The sequence below is a fragment of the Sarcophilus harrisii genome, chromosome 2 (assembly GCF_902635505.1).
Source record: "Sarcophilus harrisii chromosome 2, mSarHar1.11, whole genome shotgun sequence".
NCBI classification, from domain to species: Eukaryota; Metazoa; Chordata; class Mammalia; order Dasyuromorphia; family Dasyuridae; genus Sarcophilus; species Sarcophilus harrisii.
In genome coordinates this window covers 21,167,697-21,186,874 of record NC_045427.1, presented here as the reverse complement: position 1 = coordinate 21,186,874, position 19,178 = coordinate 21,167,697, and the positions used below count along the sequence as shown (strand labels likewise).

General features: G+C 44.5%; 1 protein-coding gene across 6 annotated transcripts in view; it reads left to right on the top strand.

The window, feature by feature from the left end:
• The window catches only part of ZNF638 (zinc finger protein 638), a 140,185-nt gene that overhangs the window by 23,510 nt on the left and 97,497 nt on the right, over window positions 1-19,178 (top strand). The window contains exon 1 of one of the 6 annotated variants that reach the window (XM_031949726.1): window positions 17,005-17,194. The exons of the other annotated variants lie outside the window; for them this stretch is intronic. Within the exon in view, the coding sequence (XP_031805586.1) occupies window positions 17,064-17,194 (131 nt within the window). The 5' untranslated portion in view covers window positions 17,005-17,063. Of the gene's footprint in view, window positions 1-17,004; window positions 17,195-19,178 lie in introns of those variants that run through there. 6 annotated transcript variants of the gene reach the window in all.

The window sequence follows — 19,178 nt, the reverse complement described above, 5'->3', positions numbered from 1 at the left end:
CCTGTTCCTGCTCCAGCTCTAGCACCTGCTTCAGCTCCAGCTTCTGCTCCCTGCCCCTGTTCCAACTCCAATACCTGCTTCAGCTCCAGCTTCTGCTCCCTGCCCCTGCTCCTGCTCCAGCACCTGCTTCAGCTCCAGCTCCTGCTCCTGTTCCAGCTCCAGCACTTGCTTCAGCTCCAGCTCCTGCTCCTGTTCTTGCTCCTGCTCCTGTTCCAGCTCCAACACTTGCTTCAGCTTCCTGCCCCTGCTCCTGCTCCAGCACCTGCTTCAGCTCCAGCTTTGCTCCCTGCCCCTGCCCCTGTTCCTGTTCCTGCTCCAGCTCTAGCACCTGCTTCAGCTCCAACTTCTGCTTCCTGCCTATTCCAGCTTTAGCACCTGCTTCAGCTCCAGCTTCAGCTCCCTGCCCCTGCTCCAGCTCCAGCACCTGCTTCAGCTCCAGCTTCTGCTCCCTGCCCCTGCTCCTGTTCCTGCTCCATGCTCCTGTTCCTGCTCCAGCTCCAGAACCTGCTTCAGCTCCAGCTTCTGCTCCCTGCTCCTGCTTCAGCTTCTGCTTCAGCTCCAGCTTCTGCTCCCTGCCCCTGTTCCTGCTCTGGCTCCTGTTCTTGCTCCAGCTCCTGCTCCTGTTCCAGCTCCAGCACCTGCTTCAGCTCCCGCTCTTGCTCTTGCTCCCTACTGCTCCTTGGAGTCTCTCTTGTTTTCCATTAGGCAATGCTGCCTTAGCATTATCTCTTGTCAAAAGTGAATCTTTAAAAGCACCTTTTACTGCCAGCTGGGAATTCCTAGGGGGAATAATAAGGCCCCTCCCCAGCAGTCTCATCATTTGAATTTGACCTCTATATCCATTGGGCCAGAACCAAATGCTACGCTTTACATAATTATAACTTCGAATAGTGCAAATTCAAGTACATAGGACCAGTTCAGGGAGTTCCCTGAATTCATCAGTCACACTAAGGGGGCCCTCGCTGTCACCCACTTTTCATGGGGATCCTTAAGAAGGAGTACTCTTTCCTCTAGAATAAGCAAACTTTTTTCTAAAGGGGAAAGCTGCTTCAGTGTCTCCAAATTTGGAGCAGAGAGCCCTGCAGTTTTCCAGAAAAGGTTTTTCCTTGAAAAGGGTTTTCCCAAAAGACCATTTCCTTGGAGTTAGGTGGGACCATGTCGGCTTGTACCCTTGGTTTATACACAGCCTAAGAGTCTAAAGGGGAAGGGACCGGGGAAGGCTTTGCTCCAGTTCCTGGCCCTCCGTATTGGCTGAAGCTGTTGGTGTGGGGAAGGATTACAAGTTCTTAGCATTGAAACATGATTCATTGTTAACATGGAAGCCAAGGCTCTTGGGCGGTTTGCTGGCAGTGATATATTTGGAGTAGTCTAGCAGAGGATCTCAGCTAAAAGAGGAAGGGAACCTTTAGGTGTCAGAATGCCCCCTAGAAGTTATGGGTCGGAATTTTCAATCCCATTTCACTGCTGTTTTCCAGAGGTTTGCTAGAGCCAGGGGTCTTTTTGGCCACCATGCTTGTACCCCATCAGCAACCTCACCAAGAGTCTTGCTTCTATGTTGCCCTAAAAAGATTTTTTTTTTTTTTTTTTTTTTGCTGGAGAGCCCCTGTGGGAATATCTGGTTACTCTTTACCCCATCACTTAAACCAGTTGATTCATTACACTAAGTACATTCAGCTGTTGCTCTTCAAAGTAATACGGATGATTTTGAAAAAGCAAAATTTTGCTTCATGCTTATGAACAGTGGGGAGAAAGGATTTTTGGGGGAGAAGTGTGGTGTGGATGAGATGGTCCCAATTTCCTGCTGTTAATTCTGATTGAGACTCTTATAAGGTAAATGCACACTTGTTAAGCAGGGCCCCCTTTGTCTTTGCTATTATTCTATTTTAGCCATCTCTTCTTTAATCTGTAATCTTTACACTTTTGTACTTATTTTGGATTTATTACTTTGTTGACTTTCTAATTTTTAAAAATCCATATTTCGTTAATTCTCTCCTTTTCTTTTTTGTTTATGTATGTTTGTAAGGATATGATTTCCTCCTTTGGTACTGGTGTAGCTGTATTCCATTAATTTGGGGATAATATTCATCATTTCATCATCATTTTCTTTTACCTATTTTTTCTCTATGATTTGTTCTTTGACACACTCAGGAGTTCATTCTTAAGTCTACTTTTAGATTTATGTTGTTTGTTCGAATGTTTTAAATTGATAAATTTTCATTGTGTAAAGGATATGTTTGCTATTTCTGCCTTTCTACAGTTGTACCTTGTGCCTTGTGCATGGTCGGTTTTTATAAACATCGTATTATGATGCTGAGCAATATACATATTCTTTTGCAGTCTCATTTAGAAGATCATAAACCTTTTCACTTTACTTTCTCTGGCAGCTTTTTAAATTCTGCATTTTGTTTATCTTTCTTGTTAGATTTAACTAAAACTGAGAGAAGAATGTTGTCCTTCATATCTGTGTATTTGTATCCCCAATAAATTATTTTCCTTTATTTTTATTTATTTGTTTGTTTTTGGTAAGGCTTGCCATCTTGAATTTCCATTTTTCTTTTCTGCTAGTTATTTCTTCTGTACAGATCATACTTTTTGCTTTCACAATTCTTTCTTTTAAAAGCCAATTAGGAACAGTCTGCTCTGGTTGCATGCTCTCTTGGGAATCTACAAGATCCTTTCCCTCATCAGATGTTGATTCCTTCTCCTTTGTTTTACAGTTTTATTCATAGATACCGAAGTCTGTCAGTTTGGAGGACATATTGCCTTCTGTTACAGATGTATTTTTAATGATTTATCTGCTTATATTCAGGATCTTTGCTGAATTTTCTTCCTCCCAAGATCTTTTGAGAATTTCAAATCCTTTTTTTCCCCTTTATATTCCCTTATTGCTTGCTCTTTGACTACTTCCCTGTCAATGGGGTCTGGACTGGACAATTCACATTTCTGTGGTCATTATCTCTGGCCCCTGGTAACTTCTGGGGGTGACAGGAATGGCTTCTGGGCTCTGCCCCTCAGGCTTAGTGCAGTGATACAGATGAGTAACTGAGGCAGGCAGAGGCTGTGACTTGCTAGGGAGTGTCTGAGGCTGTATTTGTAGCCAGGTTTTTGTAGCCAGGTTTTTGTAGCCAGCTGCCTCCAGCACTTAACATGCATTTCTCACAAAAGCCCTGAAGGCTAAGCACATCCAGCATTATTAAGTGCCTGGGGTAAGGACTGGACCTGAGGCTCAGGGAGCTCTGAGGACTGTCCAGAGTCAGGGGTCAGAGCTCTCTCATTGGATTCTTCACCATCCTCACCGGTGGCCATAACAGGCCACGCTGCATAATCTTTGGGCACAGATCTGGGCCCTCAGAAGAGCTGGGGAGGCAGGCACCCTGGATGACCCTCTGCCCCACGAGAACTGCTTCAGATCCCAGGCTGAGGCCAAAGTAGAAGCACGGGTGGCCAGAGCCGGACACACACCCAAGGCCTGACTCAGGCCTGCCTCTGTTCCTTATTGCCAAGACCTGGGGGTGGCCTGGGTGCCGAGCTTCCCATCCTGTGGCTGCCTCTGGAGCCTTTACAGTGGGGCCCGGCTCCCAGCGGCCTAGCTGGTGGTCCCTTCAGCTCAGAGCTCCCTCCCACCCCGTTCATCTCTTTCTAGCCTTCAGAAAAGGTCTAATGTCTAAATTCATTCATTTATTTAACTAATGATAGGAACTGGACCGGGGCTTTCACTGGAACAGGGAAGCCTCCTGTTCCCCCACCACCAAAGCCTCTGACCACCATCTTTGTCCATGAGTGGCCCAGGGCACTAGCCGCTTCTGTGACTCTCCCCTCTTAAGGTTCCCCAGCCGTGTCCTATGGAACATGAATCAGTCTTGGGCCTCCTCTTCCCTGGTTTGTGCCTCCCAGATTGTCACAGCTCGTGCTCCAGGATGCTGACTGGCCCCCTGCATCAGTACTTGGTGCCCCTCACAAACATGGAGGGGCCCGTCCTTGATCAGCGTTCTGAGACAGGAGGAAAGATCAGTCTTCCTGCATCTCTCTCCCTGGAATCAGACTGTTTCTTTACAAAAATATCCATGTAACTTAATTACTTCCGGGGTATTGACATCAGTAGCTGGGCAGATACCATAGGGAAAGTCTCCCTAGCCCTAACATACGGGTCCCACCACCCAAATTGCCCTTGGCTGCAGGCAGCGGCTGCTGTGGATGGGCTCCGTGCCCCGGGACTGCGAGTCTCTTGAGTAAGCAGCCACAAACACACCTCCTTGGGCTATTTTTCTCCTCAAACCGAAGACTGCTAAGAAGCCCATTGGGTGGAGTGTGGGCCTTGGAGTCTGGAACCTCTGAGCTGAAATCCTCAGACACTTGTTAGTTGTGGGACTCTAGGGAAGCTGCTAGTTGCTAAACTACCCTCTTTTGTTTCCTCTTTTGTAAACTGCGGGTAATTATAGCACCTACCCCACAGGGTTGATTTGAGGATCTTAAAAATTAACAAAGGAAAAGTGCTCCGAAAACCTTAAGAGTTATAAAAGCGTAATTCTGTTACTGTTGAGGATGCCTTGAAGCTCAGAGGACCCGAATGCAGTGAGTGATAAGGAAGAAAAAGACAACTGTCCAAAAAATTGATGTGGTTGCACAAGAAACTCTTTGAGCAGCTTTGTTGTTAAGGAGACGTATTTAAAACAGTAACAGGGAAGGATAAAAGGATATCTAGGGTGAGTGTCAGAATCAAAAAGCTGAGGGTGACTGTGATTGCTGAAAGGGATTTATTTTAGGAGCAGGAAGAATATCAAGGAAAGGAGAGAACACAGCTCTGTGTGAACTAGACAACGAGAAGGAGCATCTGAGAAAAAGCACAGTCTTTCAATTCCTGTACTGCTTTTTGCTGCCAGAGAGAACCCTCTTTGTCCTTGGAAGCTTGGAGCACCAATAATCCGCAGGGACTGTGACATGCAAGATAAGCCAGGAAATGTCAGGCAGGAGTTCCTGTCTCCAGACTCGGAGAAGTTCATCCAGCCACAGGGAATGGATGTTCAGCACACCGAGCATGTCAGCCTAGAGCTGGGGAAGAGCCCCGCTCTTGAAAACGGGGCAGACGGATTGTTCCTGCTACAGGAGCGTGAACTTCATGTTGATTCCTGGCAAAACGGAGGATGTGTCAGTGAGACATGATCGATGGACGTTTAGCAGAGAAGCCATGACATCTTCCCCACCCCGATTCAACCCCCCTCCCTTGGGACTTCCACCATCTCCTCCATGATCCTCTGACCATGCTCGTCAGCTTCCCCCCTCCTCTGACACTGCTTTAGCTGATGCAGACTCTCAGCCCATCACACCTGGACTGTGGCAGTAGCTGCTGGAGGGCTGACCCATAGGTCCAGTAACACTGACCTCCTTTCTGTTCTTCAAACAAGACACTCCAATATCCCAACTCAAAGCATTTCCACCAGCAGTCCTCTGGATGGGGAATACTTTCCTGACTGTGGCCTCCTGGCTTCAAATTCCAGCTAAAATCCCTCCTTTCCCAATTCCTCTTAATTCTAGGCTTTCCTTCTGGTGATTATTTCCTATTTTTCCCATATAGAACTTGTTTGTACAGAGTTGTTGGTGTGGGTTTCTGTGGGAACATAAACTGAGTTCCTTGGGAAGACAAATGTTTTGGTTTGGTTTGGTTTGGTTTTTTGCATCTCCAGTGCTGAGCATATAGAAGATGCTTAATAAATGTTGATTAGCTGAGACTACATTTAAGTCATATTTCAGAGGAGGATGAATGGAATGCCTCAGATTATCGTGCATTTAAACTTTAGAGTGAGGAAGAAGAGCAGACATAAAACTAGGTGACTTGTTACACAGGTTTACATTGCAGACATGATAAGGTGACCAGTCACAACTGTTCACCTTATAATGAGGAAACTTAGATGAAGGAAGGAGAAAGCAAAACAGTTTATTTTATGAATCAGAATAAACATCTCTTATTGCTCTCAAGAACAATGGTATCATATCATTCTCATTAATTATGAAAAAAATCTCTTTGTATACCCAAGAGCATAAGGCAGATTTGTAAATAATAGCAGTTCTTCTATATCTTGGATATTGGCCAACCAGCTCGATTTCTCTTCTTTCTTCTTTCCCTCCCTCCCTTTTTTTCTTCCTTCCTTTATTTTTTTGAAGATAAATTTTTATTTTTATTTTATTTATTTTATTCTTTTTTCTTAATAAGTTTTTATTTTCAAAATATATGCAAAATCATTGTTAATATTTACCCTTGTAAAATCTTGCGATTCAGATTTTTCTCCCTCTCTTCCCCATTACCACCTCCCCAGACAGCAAATAATCCAATTTATAATTCTTATATACATATTTTTCCACATTTATTATGCTGCACAAGAAAAATCAAATCAAAAAGGAAAAAAATGAGAAAGAAAACAAAAATCAAGCAAACAAAAATAGAAAAAGTGAAAATACTATGTTGTGATGCTCATTCAGTCCCCATGATCCTCTCTCTGGGTGCAGATGGCTCTCTCCATTCCAAGTCTATTGGAACTGTCCTGAATCACCTCATTGTTGAAAAGAGCCATGTCCATCGGAGTTGATTATCGTGTAATCTTGTTGTTGCTGTGTACCATGTTCTCTTGGTTCTACTCACTTCACTTAGCATCAGTGAATATATCAGTGAATCACTTACATAAATCTCTCCAGGCCTTTCTAAAATCATCCTTCGGATTGTTTCTTACACAACAATAATATTCCATAATATTCACATGCCATAACTTATTCAGCTATTCCCCAACTGATGGGCATCCACTCAGTTTCTAGTTCCTTGCTGCCATGAATTGTGCTTCATTTTTGCACATGTCGGCCCTTTTCCAAAAGACAAATTTAAAGAAAGATATGTAATACCACAATCAAATAAATGGTTATCATAGTCAATGAAAAATCACTGCTTTGAAGAAGAAATATATATATATATATATATATATATATATATATATATACAGAGAGAGAGATAAAAAAAATGGCCCAGATCACTCTTGATTAGAGGGATGCAAATTAAGATAATTCTGAGATACCACCACATACCTCTCAGATTGGCTAAGATGGCAGGAAAAGATAATGAGGAATGTTGGAGGGGATGTGGGGAAACTGGGACACTGATACATTGTAGGTGGAATTGTGTCTGCATGACTGATGAGGGACTTGGAAGAATGGAATAAAGGAAATTATCAAAGGAAGAGATGGGCTGTTCCCATGGTGAGGGTGAGAGTTGACAGGTGCCGAACCTGAGCGTCACTGATGCTTCAGAGAAGGAGAATAAAGTCATGAGGCTACGAGGTAGGACACAAACCCGGCCTCGGACACTGCCTAGCTATGTGACCCTGGCCGAGTCCCCTCACCCTGCTTGCCTCAGTTTCTTCATCTGTTGAATGAGCTGGAGGAGGAAATGGCAAATGGCTCCAGCATCTCCGCCAAGGAAACCCCACAGGGGATCACAACTCCACAAAATGAGCCAGTTCCACGGTGGACACAGTCAAGGTTAGCCACACATTTCCAGACAGGCCCCAGCTTAGGAGAGCTTACAGCTTGCCACTGGAAGCAAAGGGTCCAAGAGCACATGCAAAGGGAACAGAAGTGGGGTGTCAGGCACCCGCTGTAGGAGGTGACCCTGCAGCAGGGCGGAGGCTGGCTGCTGGCACAGGGGAGCGGGAGTTCTCTTAGGCTCCACTGGGAAAAAGGGGGCTGATGCTAAGGCTGGTGGGGCTCACCTCCAGGGCCTGCCGAGGACCTAAGTCCCCTGTGGCCATCAAGCTCTCTTCACTAAGTGAGATAAAGCCCACCATGAGACTATGAGTTACCCTTCTCATTCTCACTTTGCTCTTGAGGAAAAAGATTCTCGGGGCTTCCGTTTAGAAATTGTAGCTGATCTGCAGCGACTGCTCTCATGAGACTAGACACTGTCCTTTTGGACGGATGAAAGCTTGGAAGTAGGAGCAGAGCTAGGAAAAGGTCATCCATGACTGGGGGCCTTCAGGGGCTTCTGCTGGCACATCTCCAGTGAAAGGGAGACTTGGGATGGATCAGCCTCTGGAAAATGTGGCCTGGGCCTTTCTGTGGGGGACACAGGGTCTCTATGACAGCCCAGAGGAGGGATAGTGACTTTTCCTTCCCTGGATTGGGGTAGCCCACCTCTCAATGATCCTCCAGTGACTGCTTTGGCCTTCCTCTCTCAGACTGAGCCTGCAGACTTGAGGGCCTGGGCGCCAAAACCAATGGATTCCTTCAGCGCCCCTCCCATTTCCATGTAACCACTGAATGCTTTTTCTAAAGGTAGATTTACTTAGAAAATTATTATCATTGTTGTTTGTCCTTCGTTCTTGAAGAGCACCTTGACATCAGGAAGGTGAAGCCATGAATGTAAGGGAATTGTATTGAAGCAACGGAGCACTGTGCAAGGTCACAGCCTGACTTTCCCTTCAGGAACTATCTTATCCAGAGCCAATCATAATTCTAAATGGGAAAAGTTAAAGTTGTGGAGGCTCAAAGGAGATCCCAAAAGGTTGAGGTCTCAGGTCAGTGTCACAAGGTGTGTCAAAAGAATTTGCAGGCTTAAACCTATCTCCAGGTCAAGGGACAAAGTTTATTATAATCGTAATGCCAATTGAAGTGGGCAAAGAACCAGGAGCAAGGAGACCAATTTATAGGGAAAGACAGAGATCTGGTTCTTTATGTCACTGATATGCTAATTTTATGGCTTAGAGGGAGAACTGAGGAGTGGTCTGATTTCCACCTCAATATTGAATTTTGTGGTTCAGAAGTGGGGTTGAGGAGTAGCATTTTACCATTTGTCTCAGAAACGCTGTTATTACTGATCTACAGATTGTTATCTGGCAGTAAGCAATGTTTGTAGCATTATACAGTAGAATTCCTGAAGCCAGGAGATCATTGATAAACAGATTAGAACAATAGCACTCCTAAAGTCTGGGCTTTTCAGGATTATTGTTCTATTTCTCCCAAAAGCTGCACCCTATCAGTCTTACTATCTATTTCGGAGCCTTATTTTATTTTACTTTCCCTTTTAAAATTTAGTGGCAGGTTTAGTATTTTTCTATAGTCTATGGTACCTTTTATCATAATGTAATTTCTCTGTTTATCTTTTTAATTAAGTCTGTTTTAATTTTAACTTTGAGATCATAACTGCTGCTTCTACTTTTTTGTTTTTATCTCGGCTTCAGAATAATAAATTCTATTCTAAACCATTATTTTAATTCTGTGTGTATTTGTCATTTTAAAATGTATTCCTTGTAAATAAGATGTTGAAATTTTGATTTTTAATCAGTTTGCTATCCATTTCTGTTTTATGGGTGAGTTCATCCTGGTCACATTCAAAGTTATAACTAATTGTAAATTTCACTCCTGTATCTTATCACCCTTTTTCTTTTTACTCTGTCCCTCCTCATACTTATCTCCCTAATCTGTACCCTTTTAAAGAACTCCACCTTGATTTTCTCTCCTTGCCTTCCTCCTTAAGAATGTTTGGTGAGGAGTATGAGAAATTAGACTTCTGCAGACATTGTCAAAACAGGATGAAGGGAGGGGTGAAGTTTCTTGTTAAGACAAGAGAGAGACAGAGACGGACAGAGAGAGAGAGAGAGAGAGAGAGATTTCCAACCAATCACCCAGTGAATGATTCAGGAATGGGCCAGACAACAAAGGTCCTGAGAAAGGGGCCCAGGCTTAAACTGGTCCAGACTGTCTAGGTTCTAGGACAGGGCACAAGCCTTTTGATATGGAATGGACAAATGAAGAGGATGTTAAATCTGACCAAATTGTAATTCGAATTCTAAATGGACCGATTGCAACTAACTCAGATTGGAAATCCAGCCAATCCAAACCTTGAAGGGCAGGGTAAGGAGCTGGACTAACATATAAAGCTTGCTCTGCTTCTGTGTTTGGTGTGTATCTTCCCAGGGAGCATGTTTGCTCTGTTAAGGGACAGGTCCATTCTCCGAGAGCCTCCCCAACTGTGAATCAGAGCATCTGAGGGAACTGTGGGGCAGCCTTTGCTGACACAGGTGTTGGGGACTGGGAATGAGATAAATTGGAGGCAGAGGGAAGAGGAGAGAGGTCAGACAACTCAATGGCCTCTCAGTGCAAAGGTTGGAGAACAGGAACTGCCTTTCACTCTCCTTGTATCATCCTCTCACACGAGGAGGCCCATTGTGCATTGGGTCTCCAGCAGCCACGTGTATTCCAACACTGCTCCCCATGAGAATCGTTTCTAAAAGCGCTGGTTGTAAGTGCTCTTGGACCAGCTTGCACCTGGGGAAGCTGTGGCTAGTCCGGGGCTCGCTCCCCCACCTGCAGGCTTCCACGGACACCACTGTTCTTCCCTTTAAGAATCTCCTGGTCCAGTCAGCATGGCCTGCACACCCTTGCTTGTCCTCTCCCCCACCCTTCTTGTTGTAGCTGAAAGCCCCTCCCTAATCCCATGCCCTCTCCCTTCTATTTATTTATCAATTTAACGCATTTCTGCCCTTCTAGATTTGTTCTTCCTTAAACCAGTTCTGATGAGAATAAAGTTCTGGCACTACCGGCACTCTACCCCAACGGGTTTCTATTGTACCAATTTTTGCATTCATACCTTGTTTGTATGAGATAATTGCTCCATTTTACCCATCTCTACCCAATTTTGTCTTTTAGAATCATCCTATTTTACACATCTTAACTACAAGTCTTCTATTTATATATGCTCTTTTAAAAGTTCCAAACAATGATAACATTCGTAAGGGTACAGATATATAAAAAATAAATAATTGACCTTGCTGAGACCCTTATTATTGGTCTTTATTTACTTTGTTTCTTTTGGAGCCAGTCAGATTTTTCCATTGAGTTCTGGTCCATTACAAATGCCTGAAAGATTTTCAATTCATTACATTTTCTTTTTTTCTTTTTTTTTTTTTAAATTTAGGATTACAGTCAGCTTTGCTGGGTAAGTTATTTTTAGTTGCAAGCCAAGCTCTTTTGCTCTTCAAAATAATAATGTTCCAAGCCCTTTGATCTTTTAATGTAGGAGCTGCTAGATTTTGTGTTATTTTGACAAAAGCTCCACAGTATTTAAATCGTTTTGTGTGTGTTTGTTTGTTTTTCCTCATTGCTTACAGTATTTTCTCCTTGAACTGGGAATATTGAAACTTGGCTACGATGTCCCTTTGAGTTTTCATCTTGGGATTTCCTTCACATGGTGACCAGTAGATTTTTTCCTATTTTACCTTCTTGTTCTAAAACTTTAGAGCAACTTTCCTTATAATTTCTTGTAGTATTGCATCCAGACTTTTTTTTTTTTTAAGTAATAACTTTCAGATAGTTTAACTGTGAGAATTTGATGGGAGTTTAATTTCCACTGACTTAGGAAAACTGAATTAGAGAACTACAGAGAAATGAAATTTAAATTAGAAAATAAAATTGAAACCCAAGAAATGGAGGCTAGAAAAGAGAGTGTCATGGGGTGGGGGATTTGTATCTGAAAACAAAAAGAGAAAGTAATTAAGGGTAGAGATTTAGAATAAGAACAGGTAAAGATTTAAAATCAAATTTAGATATAATTAGGGAAGAAGGCCATATGTAACAATGGGTGATCAGAGGAGGAGATTTACACTCAAGTGGGGAAATTAGATTCTGTAGAAAGGGTAGTACTCAAATAATGGGGAATGAGGGAAAAGACTGAACTGGGACCAAATAAAGTGATTGCCAAGGGAGGAGTAATGATGGAATCAGGGGTGGAGATTCATACTCAAGGCGGAAGATTATTCACTCCTGATGGATTGTGACCTCTGGTATTCAGTCAAAGTTGCATCAGGGTGGGACTTGAACTTTGGGTATTAAAAAAAAGGACAAGTCTTGATTCCAAGTATTCCTATTTCATAGGACACCCACCCCTGCAATTGTGTAATTCAAGATTTTGAACTTCACCCTTCCCAAGTCCCTCCACCTCTCTGATTTCTAAAGCTCCTCCAGCCTCTTCATTTTTAAGACTCTACCAAGAATTTTTGGGAGGCTTGTGACCATTTGACATTTTTCTTTGAAGTTGGAGTGTTTTTTTTTTTTTTTAATTTCACTATCCTTTTCTGAGTAGGAACCCAGATCTCCTCTATCCCCATTGTAACTATCTATGGTCAGGTTTTCTCCTTTGCTTACTCATTATTATTATTATTATTATCATTTTTAGTGGTTTATTATTATTGTCAGTTCTTAGTCCCCAGATGTGGGGAATAGTGACCCAGGTCTCAGGTCTTTCTCATGGTTATTATCTGAGCTCCCTCTCTGGGATCATGACTTTGGATACCCCCCTCTGCTCCAAATCACAGGCAGGCCAGCCCCCTCCCCAAGTGCTGTCCTGGAAATGCAAATGATCTGGCTCCCTAGGGTCCCACCCAGAGGCGAATTTCAGCTCTCTCCTCTGACGCTGATTCTCCTCTGCTCTCCTTCAAGTGCCCCGCTGCCATTCCTCTCATTGAGTTTGTGTTTGCTTCTCACCCATAGCCCTCAGCAAGTGTATAATCGGCCAGGCTGGGCCTGGTATGCACTGATCAGACCCCCCCTGCCCCAGCAGGATCTGAGAGGGGAAAGCTCCTGAGACCAAGGCCGCTGCCCACACCAGCTGCCAGCTTTTTTCCAGGGGCAAACCCCGGCCCCAGGAGGTCAGGTCTTTCCTAAGCCCTCTCAAGTTGTCTTAGCAAGACAACTGCTTTAGACTGACTTTTAATGATTTCTTCTGCTCTAAGTTCATTTGAGGAGATAGTTCATCTTGTTTGTAGTAGAATTTTAGAAAGCCTAATATTTCCTATTCTGCCTTCTTCCCAGAATCCACTTTGATTTTTGCCCCCCAAATTACTCAAGTTCTAATCTCTTGGTGATTTGATTGGTATAGAATTAAAAGTGTAAATTAACTTGGGTAGCATTGGGTCTTTTAATCCTATTGGCACAGCCTAGCCATGACCATTGATTATTCCTCCAGCTATGTAGTGGTTCTTAATTCTGTAAGGAGTGCTTTGTAATTGGATCTGTTCTGTTGTATGCTTTGGCAAGCTAGTTCTGAGATAATTTATGCATTTTGTAGTTAGTTGTGGAATGAGATTGCCCTTTCTAGTGCTTCTTATTATTTAAAAAGATGCTACTGGGGCAAGTAGTTGAAGTCAGGAGGACCGGAGTTCAAATCTGGCCTCAGATACTTAACATTTCCTGACTGTGCCATCCCGGGCAAGTCACTTAACCCCAATTGCTTCAGCAAAAATAAAATAAAAAGATGCTATTGATTTGTGAGGATTTTTTTTAATGTAACCTGAAACTTTGTGGAAGCTATCGTCTCAATATCTTTGCTGATTTCCTGGTGTTTTCCAAGTCATCCTATCGTCAACAGGTAAAGATAGTTTTATTTCCTCCTTACTTATCTTTATTCTCATAATTTCTTTATCTTGTTTTATTGCTGCTGCTAACATTTTCAGAATTATATCAAGTAATTGGGAAAGCAGGCAGCTTTGCTTCGCTCCTGAATTTGTTGGAAAAGGTTCTAATGTATTCCCATTTCATATGATACTTGCTTTTGGTTTTAGATAAATGCTTTTCATATCTTTTTTAAAATTTAAATATATTTTATTCCCTGCCCCCCAAATTACATGTTAAAATAATGATAGATAATTTTCATTATATTAAAAAAAAGTTCCTCTGTGCCTACGTTTTAGGATTTTTAGCATAAAAGAGTGTGTTTTCTGCATCTATTAGGAATCATGTGGTTTTGGATATTTTGGTTTTCAGTATGGTTAAAATATGTTACGTTGATAGTTGATAGTTTTCCTAATGTTGAACCATACTTGCATCTGTGGAATAAATCCTATTTGATCTATGAATAATTTCTTGGATAAATCACTGTTATTATTTTTTGATGAAATCTTTTTTAATCTTTTTAAAATTTGGAGCCAATTTCCATTAATGATCTTGGCCTATACTTTTCTTTTGTCTTACCCTTGTTAAGTAAAAAGTATTTTGTCTCATAAAACTTTTCTTATAGGCTCCTTTCTCAGTATTTAAAAATATGTGAAATGGAGGCCCTGGAATTTGAAAATTTGAGGGGCAGCTAGGTGGCGCAGTGGATAGAGTACTAGCTCTGAAGTCAGGAGGGACTTAAACCCTAGGCAAGTCACAAGGTCCACAGGGTGGCTTCACAGAGAGCCGTGGCAGTGGAGCTAAAAGAGGGTGTCCAGAGCCAGCGGTTCCCAGCCAGTCTAAGGAAAGACTCTTAGTGACTGTGAGGGGAATTGGCTTATCAGGAGGGGTGTGGCCTTGGCCCTTCCCAGCATGCCCTTGGCCTTTCCCAGCATGCCATCTTCCCAAAATTCAGGGGCCACAAGTTTTTGGAAAGGAGAGGCAGGTGGTGGCAGAAAGCGCCAGCTGGGAGAATGACATAAAAGTAGAGCCAAGCTTAGACAGAAGGGCTTGGCCAAGCAGGAGACAGGGGCTTAGGGGAGGACCAAACAGACGGACAAAAGGAGATGCTGTGCATTTCCCAGTGTGGGTTTGCCATCGGTGCCCAAGGGGGTGAGGGGCGGGATAGGAGGTGAGAATGGAGTAACTGGCTTCAGTATCAGTCAAGAAGGGGATAGACATCCTCAGTGTCCAAAGCCACCCTCGGTTCAGCCAGAGAGATGTTCAAGGAGGGAGCCCCCTCACTCCAAGTCTTGAGGGTCTGGGGTGGCGGGAATCTGAGAAGAAGCCGGCTTCTTTCCTCCTGCACATGGACCCTGGGGAGGTGGGTTTCCAGTGTCCCTGTCAGTGACAGGGGGGCAAGGTCCAGGAGGTTGCCACCCACCCAAGGACTTGAGGACAGTCTCGGCACCAAGCCCATCCTTCGTATATTTAAAGCAAGAGTGAGTGAAGTGGTGGCCGTGGTTCTTGGTCAGTGGCTAAAGCCTGAGTCTTCTGTCTAATCCTCCCATCCTTCTCTCCACCTGTTGTCTTGTCCCTGTTATCAAAGGCCTTAAAAGCCACATTCCCAAAGGGAGATTTGGGGGCCCTTCTCAGCTTTTTGGACCTTCTGACAAATGTCTGGAGCTGAATTTAAAATAAAATGCACGATTTTTGTTTTTTCTTCTCAGGTTATTTTTACCTCTTTCTAAATCCGATCTTTTTTGTGCAGCAAGATAACTGTATAAATATGCATACATATATTGTATTTAATATGTAGTTTAACATATTTAACCTGTATGGGACTACCTGCCGTCTGGGGGAGGGGGTAGAGGGAAGGAGGGGGAAAGTTGGAACAAGTTTTTGCAAGGGTCAATGCTAAAAAATTACCCATGTACATGTTTTGTATATAAAAAGCTATAATAAAATATTTTTAAAAAACAAACCAACCAACAAATAACTAATGGGAATCAGGATTTAGGCCGGTTAACTTGACCATGGCGTCCCATGATTCTAGCTAATTAACATCTCGCAGCTAACAAGTTCCCCATCATCCATTTCCCAGGGTGTCTGAATCCCAAATGGCCCAGACCAGACTAGAGCGACCCCTGGCCCCGTTTTCCACGTGGGAATCTCCCTTTACGGCCGGAGTTATTTAGCGTTATACGTTACACAAGGGCTGTTTGTTCTAACATTTCCTATCCGGGGGCTCGCAGCCAATGCCCGGCCAAAGATACGGAAGCAGCAGGACTCCTCCGCCCGGGGAGGAGCGGGCGGCCCGCGAGGTAGCGCGGCCGGGGCTCCCGCAGCCGGGGCTCCCGCAGCCAGGGCTCCTGCAGCCGGGGCTCCCGCAGCCGGGGCTCCCGCGGCCTCTCCGGGCTTTCCGTCACTTCCCACGCCTCCCCAACGCGCTTCAGCCTTCTCCCGTTTCCCTGTCCCTCGTGGCCGGAAAAGCCGAGCTTTCCTTGCCGTCCGCGTTCTTTTCTCAGCCCTTTCCCATCTCTCTTTCCCAGGCTTCGAACACCTTTGGGCTCCCTGCTTTCCTTTGTTTGCTACATGGAATCGTTCCGCTGAACATGTGATGTGGGCGCCCCTCATTGGCCTCTCCTCCCCCCTCCCGCTGGGGATCTGGGCGGGCCTTCGGTTTGCCCCGCCCCCCCGGGGGGCCTGAGCGGTTTCTAGCCTCCCCAGCCGCAGGCCCTTTGCTCCCAGCGCCAGACCTCGCGCCCTGCCCGGAGGGATTATGTTGGGGAGCCCCTGCCGCCCCCGGAGCTGTGCCCAGGGCGGGTGCGGGCCCTTGCAGCGCTGCCCAGCAGCGGGACCCCTGGGGACCCTCTATCCGGGCGCTGGCAAGGGGGCTGCAGGAGGGAAGCCCGAGGCGCTGGGGGTGAGTGGGGCGTCGGGCGGGGCCCTGGAGGGTATCGGCCCAAGGGGCCGCCGGTGCGGCTGGAGACTGTGCGGGAGTGAGGGGGGGGTCTGGGAGTAGCTGCAGGGGGGGGGGAGGGGATGCAAAAAGGGAGCCCGCTCGGGGCCCTGGCGCAGGAGGGGGGGGAGGGGGGCGCCCCCAGGGGGGCCGAGAGCCGCGTTAGGCCCCTCCCCGGACCCTGCCTCGAGGATTTGCTGCACGGGGGGGGGGGAGGCGCACGCGGCTCAAGCCCTCCCAGCCGCTGCCCGGGCGTTCCTGGAGCATGAATACGTAATGTGGGCGCCCCTCATTGGCCTCTCCTCCCCCCTTCCCCCCCCTCGGGAAACGCGGCGGGAGGTCAGGAGCTTGCGGATCCCGGTGGGAGGCCAGCTGGACTCCTAGAGAAAGCAGGGCAAGGAGGGAGGCACCCAAGGGACCTTCCAGACCGATGGCAGTGCGGGGGGAGGAGTCCCTGGGCCCCAGGCCAAGGCAGGATGGGATCAAGCAGCATCCGGGGGCTGGTTGGGCCCAGGGGGTCCTGCAGGAGGGGTATTTTACAGGGAAAGGTGAGGGGGGCGGGGCTTGCCCTCTGCTCATTGGTCAGACCCTCTCCAGGGAGCCGTTTACTTCTTAACCATTGGCCAAATTTTGAGGAAAAACAAGGAATAGAATCCTAGCAGGTCCAAGTTTCCACCCAATCTCCGAGGGCCTGTGTATGGTTGAGCATGTCCAGTTTACCACAAGCCACCCCACCCTGCCCTGTAGCAACAGTTTCTTTTTCTTCCTAACTACCAACAGGGGCCCTGCTGGAACCCGTTCCAGACTGATTGCTATTGCATGGTGCAGGTAAATGAATTTAGGCAGAATTGTAATTTTTATTGTATTGACTCAGCCTAACCACGAGCAATTACTTTCCCATTTGTTTAGATCTGACTTGATTTGTATGAAAACTTTATAATTGAATTCATTTCGTTCCTGGCAGATAAGACTTATCTTGGGCAGATAAGACTCCTAATTATTTTATACAGAATTTCTTTCTCTTGCAGCTGGACTTTGTCGGTCATATAAAGAAATGCCGATGATTTATGTGGCTTTAATCTATATCCTGTAACTTTACTAAGGTTAATTATTTCCAGAATAATTTTAAAAATTTAATTACTAATTTAAATAACTAAAAAATTAGTTGATGATCTAGGGTTCTCTAGGTATACCATTATGTCATCTGCAAAAGGAGATAGTTTGTTTTCTCATCGCATATTCAAATTTCTTTGATTTCTTTTTCTTCTTTTATGGCTAAAGCTAACATTTCTAGTACTGTCTGGAATAACAGGCATTCTTGTTTCATCCCTGAGTGTGTTGAGGCTTCTAGCTTGCCCCCATTACAGATAATACTTTCTGATGGTTTTGAATAGATACTGCTTATAATTTTATGGAATACTGCCTATATTCCCATATTCTCTAGTATTTTTAACCGAATGGGTGCTGTATTTCGTCGAAAGATTTTTCAGCATTTTTAATGAGATAATCATATGATTAGTTAGTTTGTTTTTTAATATGGCCAATTATGCTGATGGTTTTCCTAATATTGAACTGGCCCTGAATTCCTGGTATAAATCCCACCCGGCCATAGGGCTTTAAGGGGGAGGACTCTGGGAAGATGGGGGAGTATAGGTCAGAAAATTTCAGGCTCTCCAGATTTCCCCTACCAGCAGGCAAATGTGTGCTTCAAGGCAAACGTAGACTGGTGAAAAATCAACAAGACTTTGGGCAAAATGAAGGTCCTCCTGATACTACTCGGGAGGAATTGAAGAAAGATCCCAGGCCAGGAATTAACCAGTGTCAAGTGTAAACACCCCCAGGCTAGCTAGTGTGGACTCCTGGGGTTAGCTGGGTTTGACTGAAGCCTCAGCAGAAACCATGGGAACTTTCACTTCCTGCTTTACAGACACAGTTGGGTCTGAGTCTGGGAAGTCTGAGGCAGCCTGCGCTGATAGGAGCTCCAGGCCAGCTGTGCTGCAGAGACACGGTCCTAACTGGGAAAGAGCCAGCATCCTGGGAGTACAGAAGCAGTGGGGCTAGCACTTACAGGCTGGGGGGAGAGCTGAAATGAAACTAGAAGCACCATCTTCTCACAATTAAAGATGCTTACCCTGGGGAAAAAAAGACCCCTGACATAGAAATTTACCTTGGGAACAGGAAAGATTAAGGTTCATTTTCAGAGGAGGATACTGAAATAAAAAAAGCTTTTCGTAAAGAATAAGGTTAAATGGTTCCCTGCCCAGAGAGAACTTAAAGAACTCAAAAAAGAATTCTAAAATCAAATGAGACATTGAATAAAAACTAAAAAATTAAAATAAAAACCATCCAAGAAAAACAAGATTATTTTAAAAAAAAATTAACCAAGTAGAAAAGGAGCATAGTTTTAATGAAAAAACAATTCTTTGAAAATTAAAATTGGATAAGAGGAAGCCAATGAAGAGACCAAGAAATAACAAAACAAAATAGAAAGAATTAAAAAATAGAAATAGAAAGTGCAACATTTAAAAAACCAATTTGGAGAACAGATTAAGAAGAGAAAGTAGAAGATTAATTGGACTGACTACCTGAACATGAGGGAAAAATAGAAATAGACAAAAATCTACCAGTCACCACCTCAAAAATATCCTTTGTGGAAAACACATGGGAATATTATTGCCAGATTTTGTAAGAAATAAGAAAAAAATAATTCAAATACACTAGAGCTACAATTGGAATAGTACAGGTCTTAGCAGTCACAATAAAAGACTACAGCCCTTGGAATTATATATACCAGTAATCAAAAGAACTAGTC